The 27205-nt window shown below is 40.8% G+C and overlaps 3 protein-coding genes across 3 annotated transcripts; 1 reads left to right on the top strand and 2 right to left on the bottom strand.

The window, feature by feature from the left end:
• The first annotated feature begins 476 nt into the window (after positions 1–476).
• LOC138632307 (uncharacterized) lies at positions 477–9014 on the top strand. The gene is made up of 7 exons (XM_069717783.1): positions 477–745; positions 1844–2172; positions 3027–3091; positions 3195–3352; positions 3507–4004; positions 4758–6244; positions 6575–9014. The coding sequence occupies exons 1-7, from the start codon at positions 505–507 to the stop codon at positions 7238–7240; spliced, it is 3444 nt and encodes a 1147-aa protein (XP_069573884.1). The 5' UTR covers positions 477–504; the 3' UTR covers positions 7241–9014.
• Positions 9015–9184: 170 nt separating this feature from the next.
• On the bottom strand, positions 9185–16628 carry LOC138632321 (equilibrative nucleobase transporter 1-like). The gene is made up of 12 exons (XM_069717819.1): positions 16445–16628; positions 14780–14909; positions 13509–13555; positions 12520–12596; positions 12293–12385; positions 11539–11678; positions 11316–11449; positions 10715–10858; positions 10451–10558; positions 10100–10286; positions 9849–9972; positions 9185–9538 (listed from the first exon to the last, which is right to left on the bottom strand). Exons 1-12 carry the CDS (start codon positions 16626–16628, stop codon positions 9389–9391), a joined length of 1518 nt encoding a protein of 505 aa, XP_069573920.1. The 3' UTR covers positions 9185–9388.
• Positions 16629–18844: 2216 nt separating this feature from the next.
• LOC138632320 (equilibrative nucleobase transporter 1-like) lies at positions 18845–24584 on the bottom strand. Its single transcript, XM_069717818.1, has 13 exons — positions 24498–24584; positions 24017–24228; positions 23711–23840; positions 23423–23469; positions 23246–23322; positions 23081–23173; positions 22846–22985; positions 22625–22758; positions 20673–20816; positions 20022–20129; positions 19736–19922; positions 19461–19584; positions 18845–19365 (listed from the first exon to the last, which is right to left on the bottom strand). The coding sequence occupies exons 2-13, from the start codon at positions 24201–24203 to the stop codon at positions 19231–19233; spliced, it is 1506 nt and encodes a 501-aa protein (XP_069573919.1). The 5' UTR covers positions 24204–24228; positions 24498–24584; the 3' UTR covers positions 18845–19230.
• Between the last annotated feature and the right edge of the window lie 2621 nt (positions 24585–27205).

Here is a 27205-nt window from a genome sequence, read left to right as displayed (position 1 = left end):
ACAGGATCTGGCAACCCGGATCGTCGCAGTCTGTTGACATCTGGTCCACAAATAATGACGTAAAAGACGTAGAAACAGAGCAGGTAGATTTTAGCACAACCAACCCAACGGCTGTCATCCCACGTGTTTGTTTATTTTTTTTAAATTTTAATAAAGGGCAATTAAAATGTTTGGAATAATTGTTTCTGCTTTAAGCATCAGCAGAAAAGTGACATAATCACACGGTAAGAACACAGTTCTACTTCAATGAACATGTCGTGCAATGATAGTCATTATACACATGGTTTTCCCCGCACAGGAGCTTTTCGTAACCATCTACGTAATAAACGCGTGCATGCGTTTATAACATTGCGTCAAAGTAATTGTGCCGTTTTACGCACGCGTGTCCTTTCTAGCCATCCGAGGTCTGGCAAAGCAGCAGCGTCGCAGCCCGGGGGGTGGAGGAGCCTGCAGGGAAAAATCAACAAAACAAAAAAAAAAAGCGGAGAGGCGCTCCGCTGAAACATGGATTTAGTCAGTAAACCGAAAAGCAAGTCCATCGTGTGGTTGTATTTCGGCCTGAAGGCGGATGAGAGGGGGCTGCCTCTGAACACCGGCGAGGCTGTCTGCCGCCTGTGTCGCAAAATAGTGCTCGCCAAAGGGGGAAATACCACGAATTTAAGAAGTCATCTGAGACGTCGACATCGTGCAGATTTTTTTGAGGCCGCTTCCTCCACGACGTCTGGAGCTTTGTTTGAAACGCAAGGTGATTTAAAAAAAAAAAAATGATTTATTACAAATTCACTGCTTTCTTCGCAGGGATGTAGAGGATGCATTTTTGTTTTTGTCTTGATAGCACTGACCCCCTCAAGTGCAGCTTCATACATCCCCCATAAAACTTGACAAAATGCAATTGCAGAGGGTTTTTTTTTACTTATCAGAATCAGCTTTTTTTTTTTGGCCAGGTATGTTTACACATACAAGGAATTGGACTCCGGTTGTAGCTTCTCTCTCACCGTGCAAAAAAAACAAAAACAGACAGACATAAAACATGAATAGACATATACACAGCTAATTAACAAATATATATACCTAAACAATGGTGCAATTGCACCTCCTGCAAATGGTGCTGATGCTTATGGGTGTTTCAAAGTTTTATTTCAATGCAGAGTAGTAAATGTGGAAAAACTAGTGTCCCTGACTCAGCTGCTGCCATAAGAAGTGGTGTGGATATTTTTTTACTTGGCAGCATATTGTATTGTAAACAATCATGTTGTATTATAAACTAACTAATTATTAAGTGTTACATTTATGAATGCATTATCACTGTATCAGAAAATAGTGCACATAATATAACACTTATTATAATTCATGATTATTCTAATTTTATATATATATATATATATATATATATATATATATACATACAGTATATATATGTATATATATATATATATATGGTGGTCAGTTTGTTGTTGCCATGGTTTCAGCAAAAACAGTCCCTGTAAGGAGCTGACGCTAACATTAATGTTGTTATTAAAATATAAAGAGTTTCCGGAGGTTTTGATGACTGTGATATAATCACGACATACTGAGAGGTATCCTTCCGGGGTTTTTTTTACATTTTTTTTATTTATCACAAATCTTTATATTTATTACAAAGCATTATTTGAAAACAAACTCAAAACGTCTCGCTTTGCTATGAATAAAGTGTTAAATTTTGTATTTATTATAAAGTAATATGTCTAAAATGTAATAGTAACACCCTCAAAAAGAAACGGAAACGTGCTCCGTGAGGTTAAATCCATTCCCTAAATTACATATTTGACTAATTATTTGTCTTTTTAATTTTTTTCCCCTCCAGGTTTGGATCTTAACCATGACGAATTCTTCGAGGATGTTCCTTTTCTCCAGACCACTTCGAACCAGAAATACGTCCCAGACGCGGCGTTGCCGCCCGGGGAGCCGTGGCTCCACAGCGGCCCCTCGCGGGCCGTGCTGTCCCTGCCGTCCTGTCTGTGCCTGTGTGGGGATGTCGGGTTCACTTCTGGTCCTGGATCCTCTGGCAAGGAGCAGATGGGGGAGATGAAGGTGTACGCCAAGTGTCACCTTCCGCAGGGAGTCATGTTTGGGCCCTTTGTGGGCGACATATGCAGGGGGCAACTGCCAACCAACCTCAAATATGCCTGGGCTGTGAGTACATAAACCAATGAATCCTTCATTTTCTTACATAAATCATTGTGTAGATAGAATTTTTAAAGAAGAGAATGTAGCTGAGAAAAACCTGATAGTATATGGTATATTTTGTTTAGCAAATACAAAACAATACCCATCTAACAAACACACAACATAGCAGCATTTCTAGTACATAATGCCACAGACACAATTACATCATGTCTTAAAGTATAAAATAAAAAAATCTGGCAAAGGTGTGTGACATTTTGCCAATTTCCAAGATTCATCCCACTTTAAAACATTTTAAATAATTAGTCCTTTGTGGCAAATTATTTAAGACCAGCAGGTGGCGCCATCAGTTAGTTTAAATGTGCCAGTGTTCAGAGACTTATTACTTGTAATTTGGGGAAGGGAGAACCAAGCAGCCGCCTCCAGGGCTGAACGTAAGCCAACGAGGAAGTATGAAAAAGTTTCAGTTCCTCGAATGGCCACTTAAGGCTGGCTACAAAAGCGAGTCAATCCCTTCAGGGACCCCCATGATGAAATCATAGATTTGATATAAAAGTGGACCTATGCTTGTGTGAAAAAATTAGGGCGGTGCGGAAGTGCCTGTAAGTGCAATACCACCGAGGGCCACTAGAAGTTGGCTCCCATTCAACTTCACTCATGAAATAAAAAGTCAATACTTTTCTTTTTTTTCTTTTTTTCACAGGTCTTTATTGCGACATTAGACATCATCCCATCATTAATTAGATATTGGGCCTCAAAAAGCATAATATTTGGTCAAATGCTAGATTTGTTTTGTTCCATAAAGTCTCAGGTCAGACTGTTGATGAAAAAGGTGTTGACACAAAGATGTCTTCTACCTGCAGATCAGAGACGATGATGCCTTCTTCTACGCGGATGCCTCTGATGAAAACAAATCTAACTGGATGAGGTGGGCTGTTATTTTCTTGTTTCCTTTTGCTTAATTTCTTTCTCTGAATGCTTTAACTTTGCATGTAATGTATTGTATGCGTCATTTATGCTTTATGTTTCAGGTATGTAACATATACCAGCAGTGAGGGGGAACACAACCTGGTTGTTTTCCAGTTTTACCGTCACATCTACTACAGGGTTTCTCAGCCCATCTCGGAGGGAGCAGAGCTCAGGATCTGGATTGGGAAGGACTACGCGTCCCTTCTTGGCCTGAGGATGGGTGAGTTATGTCCATCTGTTGTTTTTTTCCCCTATCGTATTAAATATCAACTGACAGCAGACTTAAATTGAACCTTCTTCAAACTGAACAAGTAGCTTGTTAAAGTTATCCAATGCTCTTTGCTTTTTTTTTTTCCCTTGGTGGGACGATACAGGTGACACTATGAAATGTGCAATTGGAGACAAAGAGACAGCTCTGCGCCTCCTACAGGACATCCAATTGGTCACCCTCCCAGAGCCAAGCAGCACCTCCCTTTGGTCAGACAACAGCCAATCACAGAGCCCCATGCCTGTCATCAGCGACGTGACGACATTGACGAATCTGGAGGCAGCTGGTGACTCAGGTGTGATGTCCAGCTCGCTCTTCTCCTCCCTGAGCTCCTTCCCGTCTCCCGGCTTTCACATGGCGGAAAAGTATGATTTTATGCCCGGAAGTGAGAAACTGCTGAGTAATCCGAGTGCCCCGCCGAACAGCCCATGGCACTTCTTTGGGTTCGAGCCATACCCGACCGGTCGGCCTTTGGATCGGAGCACCGTGGTGTGCAAGCTGTGCATGGAGCATATGGGAGGAGCAGCAGATCTCCAAAACCATCTCACCACCAAGCACCACATCAGACCACGTGACAGCAACAAGGATCGGAGTCTAATAATATGTAAATATTACTTTATTATTTTCCGACATTTTACCATCATTTCTATCAGTTATGATGATGTCCAGAATAATTGCCGAGATGGGAAAATGGAAACATTACGACAAAACAGAAATTATAGCTGAAATGACAACGAGAGTGTCTACAGTCTGAAACTATTTTAGACTTTTAACTTATCTTGAAGGGAACCTGAATGTCTGTACCAAATGCCAATCTATCCAATAGTTGTCAAGGCATTTTACTTTAAATCATCATCATGGTAGTGCTAGAGGAAAAATCAGAGTTTCACCAAAGTCCTTGGGATTCATATTCTTGGAACCATTAATGGGTGCACCAATTTTTGTTCCACTCCATTTTGTAGATATTGAGATATTCAGTGCTTGGAGCAGCTGGTAGCCCTCCAGTAAAATTTAGAGGATCATATAAATCAGGATTTCAACCTGTGGGGATATTTCAGTCTTGACAAAAGTGATCAATGTATGGACCAACACTGTAGTATGGCTAAAAATAAGACCCACATTGTAGAAAGCAGAGCTTTCCTGGACTTCTTTGGTCATTTGAAAGAATCTCTGCAAAGTCAGAGTCAGAAAACAAGCTCTTTAAACAGCAGTACAGGTGGATCTGATCAACAGATGTGTTGCATAAAGCAGAGTTGTTCTACTGCTTGATTGGACTTTGTAGAAATATACGTTGTCAAACTGTTGAACCTTATTGTCTGATTGAAAATTTCCTTCTTTTTTCTTTTTTTTACAATAGGTCCACAACGCTTTCAGCCATTGATGGTTACCAGCGGTCTGGTCAGCACTCTGCCCCTGGTATTGTCTGCTCAAGTGACCGATGCCATCACCAACTTTCTCATCACAGATTTGCAGCCCCCGGCACTGGTCGAAGGGGGAGGCTTCAGACAGCTGATCCAAACCCTCCTGCCCTCTTACAAGGAGCTGCCTTTGCCTTGTCAGCTCGAGAGTCTCCTAAAAGACCACCATGCTAAAGGCAAGACAAGTCTAACTCAGGCGCTGAGGAGGGAAAATGGTCGCATACAAATAGAGGAGATGAGTGACTACACTGCTCCATTAGAGTTTGAGCGCAGGAGGCGTGAACGAGCTTCCAGCAATCAGAGGGAAGTTCCTCACTTTGTCACATTAAGTGTAGATGTTTGGCTCCACAACTGGCACGGTATCACCGAAAGGTACCTCACCCTCTGGGCGCACTACATAGACGGTGATTTTCATTTTCAGAACCTGGCCCTGGCAACCCAAAGACTGACAGAGAGCGAGGCAAACGTCTACAGCCTTCAAGCAGTGGAGGGCCAGGTGAAAGGGATGGCTCGGGAGTGGGGAATCTCACAGCCCAATCTGGTCTTGCTGGGAGGGGAAGGGAAGAACCGGACAAGGCTGGGTCCGGTAAAGAGCGAGCACGGCGGAGAGGCTTCAGGAAGTGTCCCTCACCCGAACTCAACAACATTTCTTGAGAGGGACGATTCCGTGTCACCCGAGGAACCATATGCCTCGGAGCACGGCCATTTTAATGAAGGGCTTCCATCCGTCCCGTGTTTCTTCAGCGCTGTGCAGGGATGCATTGAAGAAGTGATGGCACATCCCGTCATCTCCAAAACCCTCTGCCATTTTCAGGGTATTCTCTCCACCCTATTTCTGCCAACTGCTCAGAGCAAAGGCTCATATCAGTATCATGGCCAGAGCCTCTTGCAGGGCCTGACGAAACAGGAACGGGCAGGACTTGAGTCGTGGGCTCACAGCCAACCCACCTGGAACAAACTGTACCCTTTACTGAACACGCTCAGCAAACATAAAAGCCTTTTCTGTGATGTAAAAAAAGAGATCAGAGGAGAGGGCTCGTCCAAGGAAGACACTTCGTCGGAGTCCAGTTCATCTGGCAGCTACCACGCGAACTCCACAATCTCGACAAGCGTCCCGACTTTGCGTTCTGAGTGGAAGGTTCTGGAGGAGCTCTGTTTGGTCCTCAAACCTCTGGATGTGGCCTGTCGAACTCTCGCCAAGGAGACTTTCCCCCGACTGTCCCTCGTCAAACCTATTCTCACCGGCTTGCTGTCGCGCCACCTTGTGTCCCGGCCAGGCGATTCGTCGTCCGTCTTGAAGGAGGTAAAAAGGATGATGAGGCGGAAGTTGGCGAGCTGTTACGATAACCCTGCTGTGAACAGGGTTCTCAGTGTGGCGTGTTCCCTCGACCCCCAGTTCCACGGTCTGGGCTTCATGGAGGAGAAGGTGAGTCATAAAGTTTAAATGTTTGCGAAGCCCTGATGTGATTACCGTTGATTTGCCGATACATATTGTGGCAGATTTACGATCAAAAGTCTTTGTACTTATTTTAAATAATTAGTCTTTATTTTTGCGCAGGCAGACAAAAGCCGGCTTCTCTTCCCTTCTAATTTTTGCTGTGTTACTCTATATATATATATATATCGACTGTTTTCCTGCTTATGTACATTTTTGGTTATTTTGTGCAAATCCATTAATGCATCTTAAACCTCATTAAGGCAAACGAAACTCTGGAAAACAAATTTAAAAATGCTTTTGTCTGGGTTTATTTTCTAGGAGCAGACAGCCACATTTGAATGGCTGAAGAAAGAGGTTGTGAAGATTGTGAAGGAGGACAGGAGAAGGAGTCATGGTAAGAGCAAGAGAAGCCCGTCCCCTGGTTCTCCGGAGTCGGAGAGTGACGACCTGCGGAGGAGTAAACGCCTCAAAGACTCTCGACCAATAAACTTCAGACAGTTTGAAGGCGATTCCGAAGACAGCGACGTCGGAGAAGCCGACGAGAACGAGTCAGCGTACCCGGGATCTCAAGGTGGGCTCTCTGGTATGGAGTTCCTGCTGGGAGACCTGTTCTGCTCTGTTCCCAAGAGCAGACAGAGTTCTGTGGAGGAGTCCGTCGACATGGAGATGTCCGTCTACAGAGCCGACAAGGGCGCTTCGCTGGGAGTGGAGCCCCTGCCGTGGTGGAGGACGAAGGCGGTGCAGTTTCCACTGTTGGCCACGGTGGCACGTGCCTACCTGGCTGCCCCGGCGGTGGCAGGTAACGCCGCCCGGGACTTTGTGCTGGAAGGAGCGGGAGCCACGAACAGGAAGAGGTCAAACATTCCACCGGAAAGTTTGGACGCAATCCTTTTCCTGCATCACAACAACATGACCGCCCCTGAGGGCGGGCAGACGGCAGCGAGGGACGACGACAAGAACAATGGGAGCGAAAAAGTTCCATAAATGCTCAAAACAATATCCATTCCCTTCATCCGTACTTAAACCTGACTCAAACAAATAAACCAAAGCCCAAATAAAAAAAATTAGGAACGTCAGTTTGTGTCCATCAAGACAACAGGATGCGGCTGGATGCAGTAAATATAGAGGCCATACAAAAAGTATTTATTTTCAGACACACGTGGTCGGGTTTCATATTTAACTGGAAAATCCTTTCACTATCAAATTTAATTAAATTTTCAAAATGCAATTTTAAAGCTGCCATTTTCTGATGGGAGACAAATAAAACCAATTTATGTATGTGAAGTACGGTCAAAAATGTTCCTGAACTGCTCCTGTTGCACATGCAGACGATGATGTACAGTCATGTGCACGGAGCAAAGGGGAAGCATTATCCTTCGTGAGTAAGTGTTTCAAGTTACGTAGAGAAAGAAGAAAGAAGTCGCAAGGAGCCAAATCTGCCGATTAGGGAGCGTTGGGGAACGTTGATTGTGTTGTTTCAGGCAATAAACTCGCTGTGAGAAGGTCCGGTTGTCATGTTGGAGAACCCTGTTGCCATGGCGCCACAGTTCAGGTGGGTTGCGGCGAATGTTTTCCTCTCAGACGTTATCAGAAGATCTCAGTAGAACTCGCTGTTGACAGTCTGACCGTCTGGGGACGAATTCAACGGTGCACTTTCCCGCCAACGTCAAAGAAAACCCACCTGGTTGCTCCCGACCTGACGCGCCTTTCTTCGGTCTTGGACGGGGACGTTCTGCCCCTCTTGAAAACGTGAATGTCACTTAGAACATATCACGTTGCAAATTTTTTCGCATCGCCATAGACTTTCTGAAGCATTTCAAAGGTCTCTGTTGACGATTTCCAGAGTTTGACACAAAGTTTGAGGTGTGCTCTCTTGCCCAAGTACGTAGCAAAATCACAAAGGTTCAAGTACCAGAGCTCACAAAAACATGACTAACTCAGGTGCTGATTTTAATCCAGTGATGCAACTTTGGATACTGACTCATGAAAGTTGGTGCTTGCCCCTGCTCCATACACATTACTGTACAGCGCTCTGTTATTGAGCACCTCGGACTGTTCTACTACTGATTTACATGCAACTCTGTTGTGTGTATGAAGAACCTTGTAGCGCCTAGTGCCTTACCTTGTTTCGTTACTGTCATACAGTAGATGGAAAGCTCTTCTTTTTTTTTTTTTTAACCCGATTTAAAAAAAAATATATATATATATATATATAACATTGATTACAAGTGCGTAGACTGACCTTTATGTTATCATTGTGTAAAAACAGCTACCATGTGCCTTTACGTTTGCGTTATTACTTCTAGTTTGTGTTATCAATAAGTAGATTATCTAACAAAAAACAACAACAACAACCAAAGACTGAATTTTTTTTCTTCGCTTCATGCTGCTATTCCATTGTTTTACGGAAGAAATTAAAACATTGGAAATCGGTGATGTAACTTAAAATCTCGACGGTTTTATAAGGATCCCTGGAAATCTGATCGAAGCAAAAAAAAAAAGAAAAAAAAGACATAAAACATGCTTGAAATAGGAGAGATGTTCACTCCTAGTTTGCTGTCGGTCTGCTGTTCTGTGATGTGTCAGTGTGTCAGTATGCTGTTAGCGCAACAGAAAAAGCTTTGTAGCACAATGTCTTTGTCTTAAACTGTGGCGTTCTTTAATCTCTGCGTATTCACATGCAGAATAGCTGTTTTGGTCCTAAAATGTAAATGTACCTGTCATGTATGTTTTTAAATAAAAAAGAAATACATTTTGAGTCATTTAGTCATAAATTATATGTGGTGTGTAACTAAGTTATATTTCATACTTTGGTTGAGTATAGAAAACATATATAGGATATTGTATTTTAAAGCTGAGCACTCTTAATATTTAGGAACGCCCATAAAGCATTTGCATTTAATAGCAAATTTTTTTATTAAGCTATCAACATATTTTAGGTCATACAAACATTTTTTTAAAAAAAATGCATTTATTTGTGCTCACAGGCATTAAAAACATTAGAAAACAAGTTTTTTTAAAAAGATCAGATTTTCTATTTCCTAGCTAAAAACAAAGATGAGAAAGGGATAACATTTTTCAATCTGAAATGTAAAACTTCTAGACGGACTAAAACACCTGTGTGATGTCGCTCTATAGTTTGACTGCAGGCATCCCAGAGACGGTTGTGATTTCACTGCGGCGGTCGCTCTCCCTGAGGCGGACTTGTTTCCGGCAGTAGAAGAAGATGTAGGCGGGATGGATGAACACCAGCAGGGTGAGGACGGTGAGAGCGATGTCCACCTGGAGCACATCAACACAACGGTGTCCCAGTTATACGAGGTCAGTATTAAATATCAAAATGTTAAAATTTAGGTTGTTGGATGACTTCTGTGGTTGTTTTTTTGTTTTTTAACACGTTACTTAAGATCTGAGCTAAAACCAAAGTTGTTCTGGGGACTACGGTGATTCTCGGGTTTACAATACGGACACACAAAAAAGGGGGATCTTCCTCTAACAGTTCTCAGAACTATGAAAAGGTTCTTGCAGTCCAAAGGCGCCTTTGACATTTAATATCCATCTGTTGCCTCCTCAGCTATTGCTGAGCACTCACATATAAGGGATTTCCATCCAGAGCTCCTCTGACCAGGGCGAAGCAGGGGTACTGCAGCAGGGAGACGATGGCAGACAGCGACATCGCCACGCCGTACAGCTTCCCAAAGTGACACGCCGGAAAGCTGAGAGGGAGGGACCGGACAACAAAAAGCGTTTTGAGCTTATGAAATTTCACTGAAACACAATCTGTCTTTTACTTCACCCCCCTCCCCTTTCCTCCATTTCTCTTTGAGTGTGTGTAGCACTCACGCGATGCTGAGGAAGGCCGCGTTTCCCCCGTAGAGGAAGGAGCGATTGAGCACTTGTAGGACGAAGGTGAGGTACTGCAGCGGGAGGACGGGGATGGAGGCGCACAGGGAGAAGAGGAGGCACTGCAGCGACGTCAGGAACAGAGACAGGCAGGAGGAGCGTAGGTCCGCCTCCTGCTCGGTTTCCTCTACAGCGACGAAAGAAGGTGAGCTGCGTGAGTTGCACACGCACGCACACGCACACGCACACACACACACACACACACACACACACACACACACACACACACACACACACACACACACACACACACACACACACACACATTTATAACAGCAGTCACTGATTTACCGGGATCCAGAGGCTTCCCCTTGTGTCTGTCCATGATGAGTCCGTTCCAGGGGGCACACAGCACTCCACACAGCTGGGTCATGGCAAAAGCGTTGGTGTACTGACTCACTGAGGGAGATGTGGGAGAATCGTAGAAAAACAAAAAACAAACAGGAATTATCAGGTTGGATGATGATGACGAGGAGACGAGTACGAGAAGAAGAAGAAAAAGTCCTAGTCACTCCACGCGATGAAGAGGGTCAGTGACTTTTTGGACGGTGTTACCGAGGTCGGGGTCGTCGTCGGCCAGCCAGTTGAGCCTGGGGTTGAGCGTGCCGATGAAGAGGTAGTGTCTCAGCTGCATTATGGACAACCACAGCAGGTGCCACAGGAAGAACCAGGACAGGACGCAGCTCCGGAAACTTGCCACTTAAACACACGAAACGTTCACATTTAACTGCTAACAATTGTTCTAAAAAGTCCAAAAGTCTTCTCTAATCTGTGATAAAACTCACACTTTACAGGACTTTAATGAATAATAATAATAATAATAATAATAATGAAACTAAAGCACCATTCGGACAATAAAATGCAGCTGAAACGACTTCACGGTCCAAAAAATAAAAATAAAATTTCCTGCACAATGTGCTTTACATGAGGATAGAGAAAATACAATACATGAATTAGCATTATTGATTATATGATCCTGTTGTTCTGTTTTTTCTGCACATACAAATAGGAGGATGTAATTTTTAGCCCTAAATGCCTTATTTTTTAAAGTCTCACTTTGAGTTATGAAAGGATTTCTGTGCAGCGATTTGTTTATTGATCATCTTATCTGATATTTTTCCATCTTAAATCTTAAGCTGGTGGCAATGATTGGTACCTTGTTCTTTGTCTTGGGCCTCTGTCCCGTCCTCAGGCGCTGGCGTTGTGTTGGACTCCTGTGAAGACGTCGTTGCACCTTCCTTCGTCATCTCAGCCTGCTCCATGTAAGTGTCGCCCTTTCCACAACTCACTCTGAGCGTCAGAAAAAGTACGTGTCATGACTCATGCCGCACGATGTCGATCTGTATGACGTCAAGGAAAACTGTATGTAATATTCTCACCCGTAGGTGTAGCACTGAGGCAGAGGGTACGGGATGTGGGTCCTGGGCATGAGCAGGAAAGTCCTCAGCACATGTATGACGCTGCAGATGGACAGAACGGTGAAGGAGAAGCGGAGAGAGACTCCCTGTTCGTACAGAATCTGGAAAGAAGAGAAAAGAAAAAACAACAGTGATTAAACCCCCAAAAAAGGGATAAGAGCATTTTATAGGAAGTTAATATACACGATCAAATACAAATTGAATGAGCCCAAATGAAAATATATGTAAAATCAGAAGAAAAAAAAAATTGAATTTTAAATCACAAGTTAAAACTGTATATTCCATTTGTTTTCTCCCATTTGCATCGACACTAAAATCATGAAATTGTCACTGTATTTTAACATATATAATTTCAGGAATCTGTCGGGTATGTGTGTTTGTCCCTTGCATATCTCGACAACTGTTTATTCCATCTGCATCAAACTTGGGGATTGCATTGTCGGGGACCCGAGGTTGAGCAGTGGCAAATTTGGTGCGATTTGGACACAGGATATGTTTAATATTGATAAACTTTAATAAAATGGTGAGAAAACTGAAGGTGTCGGTTTACGTACGCTCCCCATCCGATCTAATGGAGTTTGACAGGATTTGTCAGGAAGAATGGGATGAATTTAACCAAGAAGACTTGAAGCTGGAGCACGATAAAGTATACAAAATATTGCGCAACCATCCTCGTTGAGGCGACTGCAGCATTATAACGGCGCAGCTGTTTTACCTTAATGATGAGAAGCATGGCTGAGGAGGAGTCGTAGGCACCGTTGTAGAGGGTGATGATGGTGGAGCGATGAGCAGAAAACAGGTTGCCAACCTTCCCATCACACAAACACACAATTCATCAGTATAAAATATATGGAATCATGTGTTTGAAATATGTCTCTGTTCAGGACATAAAGTTTGTTTATATGCTCAAATAGTTATGTGGGAGCGCTGTGGAGTATTTACCTGCATGTTAGTTAGAAGGAGCAGAATTCCTCCCACAGCAATGAGCGACAGGGCGGGGAAGAGCAGCTGGGAAATTGCTGCAGAAAAGTGGAAGACAAAAGTAATTCCCTTGAATATTATATTCTTACGTGATGGTACACTTGGTTAGTCTCACAGTGTAGCCAGAGAAAAGTTGGGTGTTTATCCACTGATTGACAGTTAAACTATGAAGGTATTTTTTTTTTTTTTTTTGTCTTGTGAAATTATGCAACAAAAAAACTATTTTAAGAGCAAATTTCTCGCACTGCAATTCAAAAAAACAAAAAACACAAATAGAAACTCCCGCCTCCTTCACCAGCGTATGTCCCGCCCACTGCTTACAACTCAACTGGCAACCAAAAGGTCAAAATTCTGAATCCTGTGACCAAAACAAACAAACCTGGCAAACAATTTTATTTCTCAGTTCATTCATTTTTACTTACAAACTTGAAATTTGCTTCTTTTTTTTTTTGCTTGCATAATAAAACCTGGAGAGAGCATCAATCAAATTCTAACGGTGGAAAACGACATTGAAATAGTGATGGAAATATGACAGTTTTAGTTTCATCCTCCTGTTTTTATACAGGTAAATGGATAAATGGAATGATTATGCAAAACGATTGCAATCAGCTCAAATAATCGTGATGATCAGGCGATTTTGTATACGTGTTCACACGCAATACAAGCCCTGAGAAAAAGATAAATAATGCATGATTATATAGCAAGGGAGCTTTAAATTGTGTACAGAATGACATGCCATCTTACTAAATTTTGAAAGTTAACACAATATTACACACTTTAAATATGACAGGAATATTAGATATTTTTCTTTGTAAAAGGAAAATGGGAAATATTGGAAATTATTATTTCTCCCCTCCCCCATTTATTTCCCTAATTTAAACATCATTATTTATGCTGCTGAGTAACCCTACTAACCTTAAGCTTGTGTATAATTGTGTTTGTGCACTTACCTGCACTGGAGAAGGCCATAAGGAGGGTTCCAGTGGTGTAAAGACATCTGGAGAGAGAAAATATATCAATATATAGAGAAAAACTTTACAATCAATAGACACAATAGAGAACTGAGATATTTCAGTAGATATAAATGTAGTCTATCATGTTTTAGTTGATATTTATCTTGTGAAATAACTTGGATTCATTCGATCCATCTTACTGTATTTAATAAGTAAGAAGTTTGGTTTATCCTTCAACCGTTCCTTTTTTTTAAAACTTTTTTTTTACTTTTGCTGTTTCATGTTTGGGTTCTGAAACTCGATGACCTTGATCACGTGGCCTAAAGATATGCATTGAGCGTTTTCTGCAATAAATTAGTAACTGAAAGTGTCAATGTGTAACGTAAAAGCTCTAAAAAAAAAAAATCAACATTCCTCACTTCTTCCCTTTGTGCAGAAAAAAAAGACAAGAGAAAAAGGCAGTTTCATATCGTGTGATACCAAAGTGAAATGGGACAGACTTAACCCTTGTGTTGTCCTTGGGTCAAAATGACCCGCAGCTGTGTTCAACCAAGTTCTATTTTATTTCTATATTTTTATATTTTTTGGGATCATTGGTCATTATTCTTTAAAGAAACCCTCACAGCCTCCTTGTCACCAATGATCCCCAAAAATATGAAAATAAAATAGAACTTGGTTGAACACAGCTGCGGGTCATTTTGATCCGAGGACAACACGAGGGTTAAAGTTGTATTAGGTGCTTTGCATCACCATGTTTTAATTGACACGTGCCCCATTATGAACAGAAAGTTTTGGGGTCAAAGGGTTAATTTTTACGATCAATTGATGCCAGCCATAGAGTTGCACTAAAAATGGTCTGTGGTAAAACAAGGTGGGGTCTGCTTGAAGGTTATCTCTCTGCCTGTTAGACACTCCCTGCTTTTATCTCTGCAACCCCTCACCAATCCCCCTTTGTCCCCAACCGTAAAATGCATATAATAACTGAACGACAAACGGAAATTGGAGCTTTAACTCAATTTCAGATTGTTTAATGCTTAAACCAACTCGAGGACAAAGAAGTGCCTTGAAGTTCTTAAGCATTCATCTCATCATGCTGACCGGGTCTGACTAAAGTCTCTTAAACTGTTGATTAACTGTCTGTTGATTAACCAAATTTTGGATGAAGAATATGGTTTTTTTTTAGTTAGCAGCTGAATAATCTGGGAATTTGTTGGTCCTGAACTGCAGCCAGAAGAGGTTTTCTTTTTTTAAATGACATAATAACCCACATTCCCAGCAGCCTGGTCACCATGGTGCCGAAGCGATCAAACAGGTAGCCGTTGATGATATTCAGGAAGTTGTTGAGGAACGAAGCGATTGTGAAGACCATGGAGAACTGCTCATCCTGACTGCTGCAGTCTGTAACAGAGAGAAACAGAGAGACAGCGACACTATGGAAACGTTTTACACTAGAACCATGTGTCCGGTTATCTAAATACGTCCATATAGCAGTAAGCAAAAACATCAACAGGGGCAGTAGTTTGACCTCTGATGCTTTTTAAATGATATCCATAATAGGGGTGGGCGAAATGGACCAAAAATGAAATCCCAATATTTCAGGGTATTTTCTGCAATTGCAATATTTTTTACCATATTAAAAAATAATGGAAAATATTTGATCATTAATTTCAAGAAACATACAGTGGCAAAGAAAATAAGTGTTGGAGTTTTATATGGCAGCATAAATGTAACAGTTTGCCTTCAAATGTTCAGTAAAAACCTAGAAATTACATGTCATTTTTGTCAAATTTGTCAATGGAAATTACTCCTCCACCGTGGAGCCGCTTTCAGCCATGATTGTTGCGTGTGAGTTATGAACTTAATGTATGTCATACTGTCAACAAGTACAAATATTGCCAGCTTCCGGGTCTGAAAAATGAGGCTGATGCCTTAAAGTACAATACCCCGAGGGCCACTAGAGGTTGGATCCAAAAAGCCTCCAGCTCCATAGACTCCCATTCAACTAGTCTCATGGAATACGAAGTCAAAAGCATTTTTCCACAAGTTTTTTTTTTGGTGTTACTAGCTAAAGTCACTCCTTGTTATTAGTTTTCTTTTGGTCCATCTGAAAATAATCCTGTCATTAATTAGAAAATAAACCTTAAAAAGCCTTATTTTTTTTTGGGGGGGTCTGTTTGATTAACAGGCCTGTGGTGCAGTCAGGTTATGGCTATCGGTGGTAGGGAGGTAGTATTGCTGGGTTTCCAATCAGTTTGAATCAGACACGCTGTCCTAGAGTGGATTGGCAGGTGTATTACAAGCAGTGGCCTGATCCTGGGTTGGTCAGGGAATAAAAACAACTTGGTAGGCCAGACATATAAACGATGCTGGTTTGCATACGTTTTATCGGGACAGCAACACATTCAGTGTGTTGTTGTTTTTTTTCGAAGTCCAGGATGCACTCTGTGTGTTTCAGTGAATCTGAACATCCGCATTAATCCGCATTTTTGACCTTACGATGGCTACACAACAACCCTTTTTTTTTTTTTTTTTTTAGATTCTTTTAGCATATTATTTTGTTTTTGACAGAGTTTACTTGTTTGTTTTTTGAGGAGGGTGGTGGACACCAAAGGAAGAGCTAAAAGCTATTTCTCTGTTTCTGTTTGGGTGTGTACAGTAAAGATTACAGTATTTGTTAACACTAGCCATCTTGAGGTTATATGTCAGAAGTAAGCTTTTTTTTTTTTTTTTTTTCAGCCCCCAACTAGTCCCTCCCCCCACATTTTTTTGCTTCAGTTCAAAAATAGATAAATTAGGCATTTTTAAAGATTATCCAGTTAAAAATGAGCCGTGATGTCCATCTGAAGTTTACCCAGCAGGTATACTTTGATAGTGAGTCCCAGTCATTGATCAACATTTTTTGGTTTTACCCCTAAAACTCCAGAGGTGCTCACCTGGCAGGGTGCCGTTGCTACCGGGGTCGCTGATACACAGCTCGCTGAAATATCCATCTTCCTTTAGCACAAACACCAGCGAGGCGTAGCCAAACACCAAGCCAGCAAAGAACAGACACTCCAGCATCCCGGAGCCCAGAGTCAGCCAGTAGCGGAGCCTCGTGCCGACCTCGCACCCCTGCATGGTTCACCTCGTCTCTCCAGATCAAACTGAACTTCCAGAGTCAGTTTTCTTCTCCCGGAGAAAAATTGTTGTGAGTTCTCTTCAGCTTGTCCAGGCGGGTAAACGGGTCTTTCACTGCAAGCAAAAACATAACAGGTGTAAGAGGGACGTTCATTTTTAAATAAATGTAACACTTAAATATTGATCAATTTACACCCCCCAATACAGCCATTTTACAAGAAAATATCTCTGAAAGCCTGATTAGGAAGGCTAAATAACGCGCTGCCTCAGAGTGGTGTACAAATGCAGTTTAAAGAGTTTCATCACAAGGTTACACCAAAGACACATAAAAGGGAGATAACCATGAAGCCTGAGGGATAATTTACAGATGGGAGATCCGTCCACAAAATCGTATTACTGCTCAGTTGCTCTTCCTCTCCGGACTTGTACAGTGACAATATCAGACAAATCCTGGGGCCTCTAAAATAACGAGTAGACAGTGAAAACAGCTGCGAGGACACCAAAACGGCGTTAAGACTCACACATGCAAATACATTTGAATTCAACTCATTTGGCTGGAAAATCTAAGATTTTAAGTCCTTGCACTTCTTCTTTTTTTTTTTTTTTTTTTACATATTTGATCCATTACATATGTGAGTGGTAAAGACACTATAGCCTATCATTACAAATCAGTTTACACACGAATTTAATTAATAAAACATACAACAACATGGTGACAAGTATAGGCCTACATTTTCATGTAGGCTACTTAATTAAAAAAAACCTAAATGATTTAAATAATTGCTCTTTACATCAATAAAACCTATTCTACAGGTTATATTTTACCCTTTTAAACAAACAAACCTTCTCTTTTTCTGTGTCTCATGTTGAACTCCACATGCCGACGGCAGACGTGACAGACAGGCAGTTATCACCAGGCGGTGATCACTGTAATCCAGATTAGTTCACTTAATCTGTGCGTAATGGCACATGGCACAGCGTGGACACAAAGGAGCCTCAAAAGACACCCTTAAAACGTGATTTATAAAACATATTATAGTATATTTTATTGGTATAATACTACAAAGTATGTGGAGACGGATGAATAAAGTCAAACCAAATTTTCTGACAAAATCACGCAGAATTCCGCGCGCACTCGATTTACCGCATATATTTCTGAAAGTATGTTTACCTTGTATTTCCAAGTAATCCAAACACAACAGTCCTCCTGTGCGGCAACTCTGCAGGGCAGCGATGCACGATGCACCTTGCACCGAGATGCGCCTTTTCTGTGCTGAGCGCCTAACTCTCTCTCTCTGACCGCAGATCCAGTTATAATCTCAGACAGACAGACAGATTTACAGACAGACAAGGGGCGGGAAAACACATCAAACACATTATGCTAATTCTCATGAAGTTTTATTATAAAAAAAAGATAATCTGACGAATTTGTTATTGTTAGCTATGTCTCAGGATGTCCACAAATCAACTAATTTTTTGTGTTATAAATTAAAAAAAGTTCTAAAGAGTTACACTCATTCAGTCTGACTTTTGGGATCATGTAGTTTTTCCAATACAAGAGGACTCCCACTCCCTAAATATCATCTTATATTTTTCTGTAAAGTTCGGGTATTGTGTTGATATCCTGCTGCTGTCTGTTTAATGGGATACGAAAAGCGAGAATGAAAAAAATAAAAGTGAAAGACAAAACACAATACATGTAGATAGAATATAGTTTAATGCAGGTTTAAAAAGTTACCAAAAACTGCTGTCCTTGACACAAGCATGATAATATACAAAGACTGTAGGCTACATAAAAATGGACGTTCCAAAAAGGTGACGCCAAACCATCTCAATCGGCCCCCAGTGGCTACAGAACAGATCAGAAACCCTTCAAATATTTTTTTAATGTAGTTTCTGTTGTATTAAGAATTTTATCCTATGCAAAAATACTTGTTTCTTATGTAATTTGTAGTTTAATATATAGCAAAATAACAACCCTGTTGTGTGGACCCTGAATAACAGGCACACAGAGTGGGCCGGTTACGAGACAGACAGCAACACTAAAAGCTTTTTTTTTGGTCATGATGGTCCCCCGTCCCGCAAAGATGCAGCGGTCAACTTGGATTTGTCCCCGTATGACTGATGGTCAGAACACCTTTGACGTTATACTATTGGCTGCTTTTATAAGGTATCACTATACATACATATATATATAGATATAGATATCTATATATATATTTACCTACTAGTCTCGAAGAAACATTGCGAGTTCAGCATTTAATGACTTTAAAACGCCAACGTTGTCTCTTGTTTTGCTTTTGTTTGGTCAAGAATTTCAGCCATCGTTGTGTTTATGGGTCCATTCGTTTTCACAAAAGGTTAGAATAAACTACTTATTTGTCCTTTCATGTTGGACTGGGGGCAGACTTGGACGCTAAACGAAAAATTATACACAGAAAAAACTATATCTAAACTATATCTAAAATCCGGACAACAAATTTTAAGCAACAACATTGAAACGAATGTGAACTATCACATCAAAAACAACTGTAGTTTACAGAAGGGGAATTATTCTGGACCCATAGGAATTCTTCCTCACAGTTGCTTACACTGAACAATGTCAACATCTTGTCAACCCTTCTTTCTTTACTTCCTGTTCCGTCTTTCTCTGAATGGCCAGATTCCGGCAATGCAGTCTGACGTGTAATGGATGAATGAAGGCGAGCAGAGACACCAAAGTGATGCCCACATTAACCTGAGAGAATTGTGAGAGAGAAATACGAGGGTTCAAGACACAAACTGGTTGTTAAACTGCTTAATACTGCAGAATATCATCCTCTGGATACTTACGTAGAATGGGTCCCCGTGCAGCTGGTGTTGGATGACATGTAAGATTGGGAACTGGACAAACAGCGCCAGCGCTGATAATGACATCGCCGTCCCTGACATCTTCCCAAAATGAGACATTGGGAAGCTGGAGAAGAGATCGAGGAACGAGAGAGGAGATAAGATAGAATAAGAGAATGGTCGAAAGATGAAGAAGAGGCGAAGCGGATTTTGAGAGATATCTGGAAGTCAAAGGCAGCTGATGTGCGGTGAAAGCAAGACTTGAGATGTGAACGTACGCGATGCTGACGAAGGATTGGTGTCCTCCGTAGAAGAAGGAGCTGTTGATGACCTGAAGGATGAAGGTGAGGTACTGCAGAGGCAGGACGGGGCAGGTGAAGCACACGCAGAAGAAGAAACACTGAAGGGAGGTCAGGAAGAGGGCGAGAGAGGACGAACGCATGTCCGCTTCCCGCTTGGTCTCTCCTAAGAAACGAATAGAGACGTAAAATGAGACGGTACCAACATCTAGTCGAGTAAATATTAGTGACGTCAGTTGCAGCGTTGCAGAGATCTACAGCGAACCTGGAGCCAGAGTCCTGCGCTTGTGTCTGTCCATGATGAGGCCGTTCATGGGAGCAAACAGCACTGCGCACATCTGGGTGATGGCAAATGCGTTGGTGTAGTGACTCACTGGGAAGAAGAGGAGTGGACACAAAGGAAAAGTTTAGTTAATTCAACTGGCCAGGTGATGTTAACCTGCGTGAATATATGAGTCTGTAAACTCTCCGTTGAAGATTGTCATCGCATCCTACTGTGCGTAGACCGCAGGTTAATTGTGCAACTGTTGTAGCAGCCTTTTAACCAATCGACATCCATATATGTTGTTCACTGAAACTCACCAAGATGTAAAGAACAAAAGTCCCTCCCCCCCAATGTAAGCACAGTGTATTTTCATGTGGGCATAAAGTCCTCGATATTCGCTACAACCGTATGTATCGCTTCATCTCTCGCTACCGTCGCCACCGCTGTTGGAACGACATTAGAAAAGAAAATTCTTCAATTCAAATCATTGCACTTAGCCACCGCCGCTGGTTGCTGATTGGAGAGTTGGCTGAGCAAACCTAAAAGCGAACAGGGGTTTCCAGACTATAATCACAGCGAAGACTGACGCTATGAGCAAACAGGTGAATTGAGGCTGGAGAGTGCCTGGAAAATCAAAATTTTATACCTCACCCAAGCTTTGGTGATTATCAGCCAACCGGGTGAGCATGGGGTTGACACTGGATAAGAAGATGCACTGACAGAAGAGGATGGTTACCACCCAGACCAGATGCCACAGGAAGAGCCAGGAGAGCACACAGCTCTGGAAAGAAGCTGCTGTAATGGCAAAAGAGAACGAGAGTGGAATAGAAATACAAAACATTTTTTTGAGGAAAAGGTTGGTCTTGGTTACCCGTAAACTGTTCGATATGAGGAGGTTTGAAATGGGCTCTGATTGCGAGTCGACTAATTTTTGTGTGCCTGCCTTTCGTCCTCAACTTCCACAGACGGAGACGACAGAGGCCTCGTTCACACGGGACGTTCACACCTGGGTGATCCAATCAGAAGTGGACTGCTCAAAGTGCATGTGTGAACACAACAAAGAAGCATTGAGGACACACTACTTACTCAACTGACATCCTCTGAATAAGACGTGGAAATAGCCAATAAAAAAATATCAAGGGTAATGCCAAGTGCAGGTGACTAGGAGAGATTTACCAAAGGACTTCGCTGGGTTTTTAGTTTACTTTGTCTGAATTTTCCAACACACATAAGACCCACATCTGTGGAAAAGGCCTGCCCCCTCGCACAGTTCATTTATCAACTGAGCCCGACTCTCTCAAACCCACCGGATTAATTAGATAATCTGAGCCTGAACTGACGTGATCGGGTCGAGCCTGACGGTTCGAGTTGTGAATTACAAACCCGAGTGTTCACACATTCATAAAAATAAGAAAGACATAAATTCTTAATAGATGGAGCATTAAAATAAGGGTTGAGTTCACGCGAATGTCTCATTTTGTTATCCCTCGTGTTGTCCTTGGATCAAAATGACCCGCAGCTGTGTTCAACCAAGTTCTATTTTATTTGTTATATTTTTTGGGATCATTGGTGACAAGGAGGCTGTGAGGGTTTCTTTAAAGAATGATCACCAATGATCCTAAAAAATATAACAAATATAGAAATAAAATAGAACTTGGTTGAACACAGCTGCGGGTCATTTTGACCCGAGGACAACACGAGGGTTAAAATGCCTCTTGCTTCAACTGTCCTCTGTACCAATCACAGTGGCACTAATACATTGGTTAGTTTGCAACTTGTTATACAAAGTTTTCATGCAGCATTAATTGTTGCACGTTGCATATAATCACAATGTGTATAATTGTTAAATATAAATTTGTGACAAATATGTTGTTGTCTTGTTGTCAGTCTGACCTAAAACCTTTATAGTGTGATGAAATTTTAACTCCATGAATGTCAAACAATACACACTTTTAAGTGTTGACTGTTAACACAGTGAAAGAGTTCACATTCAAACAACTCAAGTTTAAAGTAAAATTTACTCTTCATGGGAGTCGAGTTTTAACTCCCAAATAGTTCAAGGTTCAACTCCTGAAAAGTGTTAAAAATCAACTCCAGGAAAAGAGTTCCTTTCACTCTACTTGAGAGTGAATACAATGGTCTCACGTTTACAAGCAAAAAGAGTTGATTAGAACTCAGAGGGAGTTTATTCCAAAGGTGTGAATTTGCTGTGTAGTTTCTGGGCATGTTAACACGGTCATTTACATTTTCTGCAAACAAATGCTTGTTTAAAATAGAATAAACAAATGTTTGTTTGCATATAAAGCTTGGAAGAGGAATCTGTGATTGATTGTTATTGTACCTTGACCCTTGAAAATACCATCAACCCTAAAAAAAAAAAAAAAAAAATATATATATATATATATATATATATATATATATATATATATATATATATACATAAACATAGTCAAAAGATTAGCTACTCTGTTGTGTGTTAAAAAGTTTCGGGGTGTGTGTAGGGGGGGGCTTTCTTTTTAAATAAATAAATCAGGTCAAACTTCACTTTTAAGTCATGTTCAAGGCAAAAAAAAAAAAAAAAAAAAAAAAAATCTTCAAAGCACCTTCCTGTTTCTTGTGTTCGTGCTGTGGCCTTTTGAGTGAATTTAAGGCTGACATCTCAACCTCTGCTCTCTCTTCCTTTTTGTTATTCTCCTCCTCCTCCTCTCTTCTCCGGCTTCGTCGGGGGCAGCTGACCCTGTCAGAGCAAAGCCAACGTGTGAGCTGACGCAGGAGCAAAGCAGACTTTTCTAAAACTCGCCAGGACGGTGTGGCTTGTTCGGACCCGTAAGTGTACGTCTCGGGCGGCGGGTAGGGGACGTGTCCTCTGGGCATCAGAAAGAAGGTGCGCAGCAGGTGAATTATGCTACACGAGGCGAGGAAGAGAAAAGACGAGCGAAGGGACACTCCTCTTTCGTGCAGCAGCTGTAGACAGAAAAACCAAAGGAGAGGATGCACACTGTTAATTTTTTTTATGTCGATTAAAGAGCCCTAAAATCTTAATAAAACATTATATTTACCTTTATGATGAGAAAAACGACAGCAGAGGAGTCAAAGGCCCCGTTGTAGACGGTGATGATTGTGGAGCGGTAGGAGTCGAAGAGGTTCCCCACCTTTACAACAAATTGTCCCCGTTTAAAACCTGAAAATCTACTTACTGCACATTCAGACACACCTACACAGACCTGGACATTGCTCATGTGGAGGGTTGACCCAGCTGTAATGATACATGACAAAGCAGGGTACAGCAGCACGGACGTCTCTGAGTGAAAGACATGAGCAGAGAAAAGATTTTTTTTTAAAACACAGAGATATACAGTATCTGCTCTAAAGCTGCAATGCTGAAATAACAAAAAACATACCAGCGGTTGACAGCGCGATAAACAGTGTTCCAGTGACGTACAAAGATCTGCAGGGAGATCATGATCGGGAGATTAAAAATGGGTTTAAACTTGGTTCAGGTGCACATTTTAAGACACTAGGCAGCAGAACGAGACTGCGTCTGATCTACAAACACACACAAGGTATAGAAAAGTAGTCAGTGAAGAGGTCACCTGGTATAACTAGGACTAAAAACGGACGGTGCTTCATTCCTGTTCTGACTTAAGGGGTTAAAGAATGAAATACAGCTTCTGTTGTGATATACTCACGTTGCTACGAGCCTCGTTACTGTGGTTCCACAGCGGTCGAACAAATATCCAATAGGGAGCCGCATTATAGTGTTGGAGATAGTCGCAACAGACATGACCTGAGAGAAGTTTTCATCCTGACCGCTGCAATCTGAATATAAAATACAGATCAAAGAAAAGAAGGGAGTCAGAACGGAAACAATCAAATGCTTGTATGTTTTGGTTGAGTACAATATTTAAAAATGGGCCTTTTCCAGTACATTTGGTGTGAATCATGCTCAGTTAAAAAACACTGATCAAACAAATGTACTTCTTCATTTCACGTACCTGTGTGCGTTGTGTTTTCCACTGTTGTGGTGTTTGCGCAGCATTCACCAAAGTAGCCATCGACTTTCAGCACAAACACCAGAGACGTCCATCCGAACGCGATCCCCGTGAAGAACAAACCCTCCAGGAGTCCCGACAGCAGTGTCAACCAGTGGTGCAGCTTCGCTCTTCTGTGGTTTCCAGACATTTCTGCTCAGCCGGGTGACAGATTTCTAGTTGTGATAGAAAAACCAGGATCAGAGAGGCCACACACCGGAAAGGACAAACACCATTGCTCTGACTGCAGTCATGACAATACTCAATAAATCTTGAAGCAGATGAACGACGCGTGTCTTATTCCGATCAACTACACACCTCTTCAACGCTGTGTAAACTTTTCAAACTTTGCAAAGTTTGCGTTGATTGCAGAGGTTGAGTGCATTGTAATAGTCAACTTGTTTTTTGATGACGTAACACCCGAGTTAACCCCAGCAGGCCTTACCTCTCATGCTGCAACCGAAGGAATGATTAGCAGGAAGTTCTGCTATGGATCCCATAATCTCTCATGGCCACACCTTCTACATATGGGTCCAATTCTGCTGACATTTACTTTCCTTTTCTTAATCTAAATCTGTCCACTTGAGGCTCCACTTCCCCCGAAAAGTAGGTCGAATATTTAACATGTGCTTGTTATTCCTTTCTCGGTCGTTCAAGTTGTTCAGGTTCAGATTCTTTCTGGCACAAAAACAAAAAGGCACAAATCAGCTTGTCTTGCAGTACTGAGCAGTATGTGTCAGTAAGAGAGCAAGTAGATAATGATTGATGGATTTGATTGATATGGAATTATAGTGAAACAATTGTGGAATGAAGTTGTGAGGAGTCCGAACACAATCAAATATATTCAACTTCTTGTCCTCTGGCCTCGGTCCTTTGCTGAGACATTTAGTACAACGGCAGTGTTTAACATTTCTTTTCTTTTTTGCGGAAAAACTGACTTTCATTTTGCCAGGTTATATTCTTAAACACTTGTTTATTTTGTCAAACTATTTTTTTCACTAAATACAACAAAATATGATTTATGTCTTGTGTCTACGCTAGTGTGGTCCCAGTAATGTTACGGTGTTGGTAAGTCTATATGCAGCTCTTACACAAGTTGAAATATATTCAGAATAAGTAGATTCATATATATATATATATATATATATATAATTCATTGTATAAAATATAATATGTGCACTACAGTTATCACACTGTCATGGTTTTTAACTTTTAGTGGCTATGCTCCACTTCCTGCTTTGTGTGTCTCCCAATTGCCTTTCCTGCACATTATTTGTTGCAGCTGTCCCTCGTTGTCCTCCTCTCCCCGTGTTTATTTAGTCTGTTTTGTTCCCGCTTTCTTAATGTCAGTTTATAGTTAATAAACTACTTGGTTCGAGTTAGGAAATGATCATAGTTCGTGTTAAAACAAGTAATTTTATGTGAGTGTTTCGCCACACAAGTCACTTAATGTACATTACGTAAGTTAAAATGTCTATTTGTGTTTGTTATGACTGCTCACAGCTCTGCTCTCATTTAAAGTGGAATTGTGACCCGGGTAAAAGGTCTTTGCTGCCATAGATGCTCTCCTCTTCCTCCTCTTCATCACAATGAAGGAATATCTGAAAATATATATATAAACATGACAGCTGGTAGGCGTGTGTGTGCTGGCAGCTGTAACACGAGGAACTCTTTAGTTATCATACAGCACCACTTACTGGTTCAATTTATTAAACATATAAAAATAAGAAAAAAAAACCAACTGTCAGATAAATCCATAATGAAAGTAACTTAATTTATAACAAATCATAACATTTTAGATGATCGTTATGTAAAACCTGACTCTGCAGAGTATAACTGTGTACAGTAGCTTTCAATTGTCATAAAAGCGACTGAATTTAGTTTTTCAAAGTAAAATACCTCAAAATTGGACTTAAGTGCTGTACTTTATTTGAATGGGAACCATTTTCGGAAGTTAATACTTATTTTACTCAACCTCCTACATATTAATGCGATAACACAATCATATTAAAGCGACGGAGATATTCTACCTGATGAGAATAAATACTTTGGACTTTTTTATTTCTCTTTTTTTGTATTATTATTTCATAGGGACAGTGGACATTAATAAAACATTGTCTTAAATGCGGCAGCTTTACCTAAGAGGCTATGTTTATAAGGTCACTCTAATCAAGGAATACAATATTGAAAATATAAAGTTATTAAGGTCATTCATAAGGATGCAAAACAACAACAAAAGAAGAAAATTAAAAACATTATTCAGGACTTAAATTTGACTATTTTAGACTTGCAGAACATAATAATACAAGACATGCAAAACAATAAAATGAGAGATGTTCTGACATTAAAAAAAAGCAAAGTAGAAAATAGACATGCATGGTAGAAAAATTCAACACATTTTGCTGTGTATTTCAGTCAAATTCTGAATGCAGGTGTAAGCATAGTGAAAGTAAGTTGTACTTTGCACCACTGTTGATGAGGCACTTAAACATTATGACCACATGAGGGCAATATAAGAGCTCTGCAATTGCCATCCTTAATTGTAGATGAGATTTGCATGTAGAAAATTCAAAAATTTAAGAAAATAATGTGAGGTGTTTTGTTTAGTGACTGTAATTTCAGTGATAAAAAATATAGATATATATACTGTACTGTATATACTGTGCATTTTATATTTTTTACTGCTATTTAATTGCTTTTCTATTATTATCTTATTGCTTCTGTATGCTGCTGTAGTGAAAAAAAAATCCTCTCGGGGATTAATAAAGTAACTACCTAACCTAACCTAACCTAACCTAACCTAACCTAACCTAACCTAACCTAACCTAACCGAGCTTGAATATAGGCAGAAATAAATTAGACCGTAAACCATAAAATGAGAAAGTTTCTCTGCAAAAACTGATTTTTTTTTCTTTCTAGCTGAGGAAAAAATAAAAAATTGAATATTTTCCATTATTAATATAATAGACAGTTTTAGATCATTAACGATTTTTTTATATATTATTAAATGATTGTTTTCAACAACTAAATAATGAATTGAAGTTACATGAAAAAAAAAATCTCACTTTTGCAGCATATGAAACAGTAGCTGAGTTAAAAATGTTAAAATTAGTCGTATTAAAGTCTTCCTAGCCCTCCTGCTATTATATTATG

Source organism: Brachyistius frenatus, unplaced genomic scaffold (assembly GCF_029030835.1).
Source record: "Brachyistius frenatus isolate BFR_SWC_R1_liver_20210118 unplaced genomic scaffold, ASM2903083v1 Contig_180, whole genome shotgun sequence".
Taxonomy (NCBI): Eukaryota; Metazoa; Chordata; class Actinopteri; family Embiotocidae; genus Brachyistius; species Brachyistius frenatus.
Note: the sequence above shows the minus strand (reverse complement) of the source record. Positions and strands in the feature narration are given on the sequence as shown.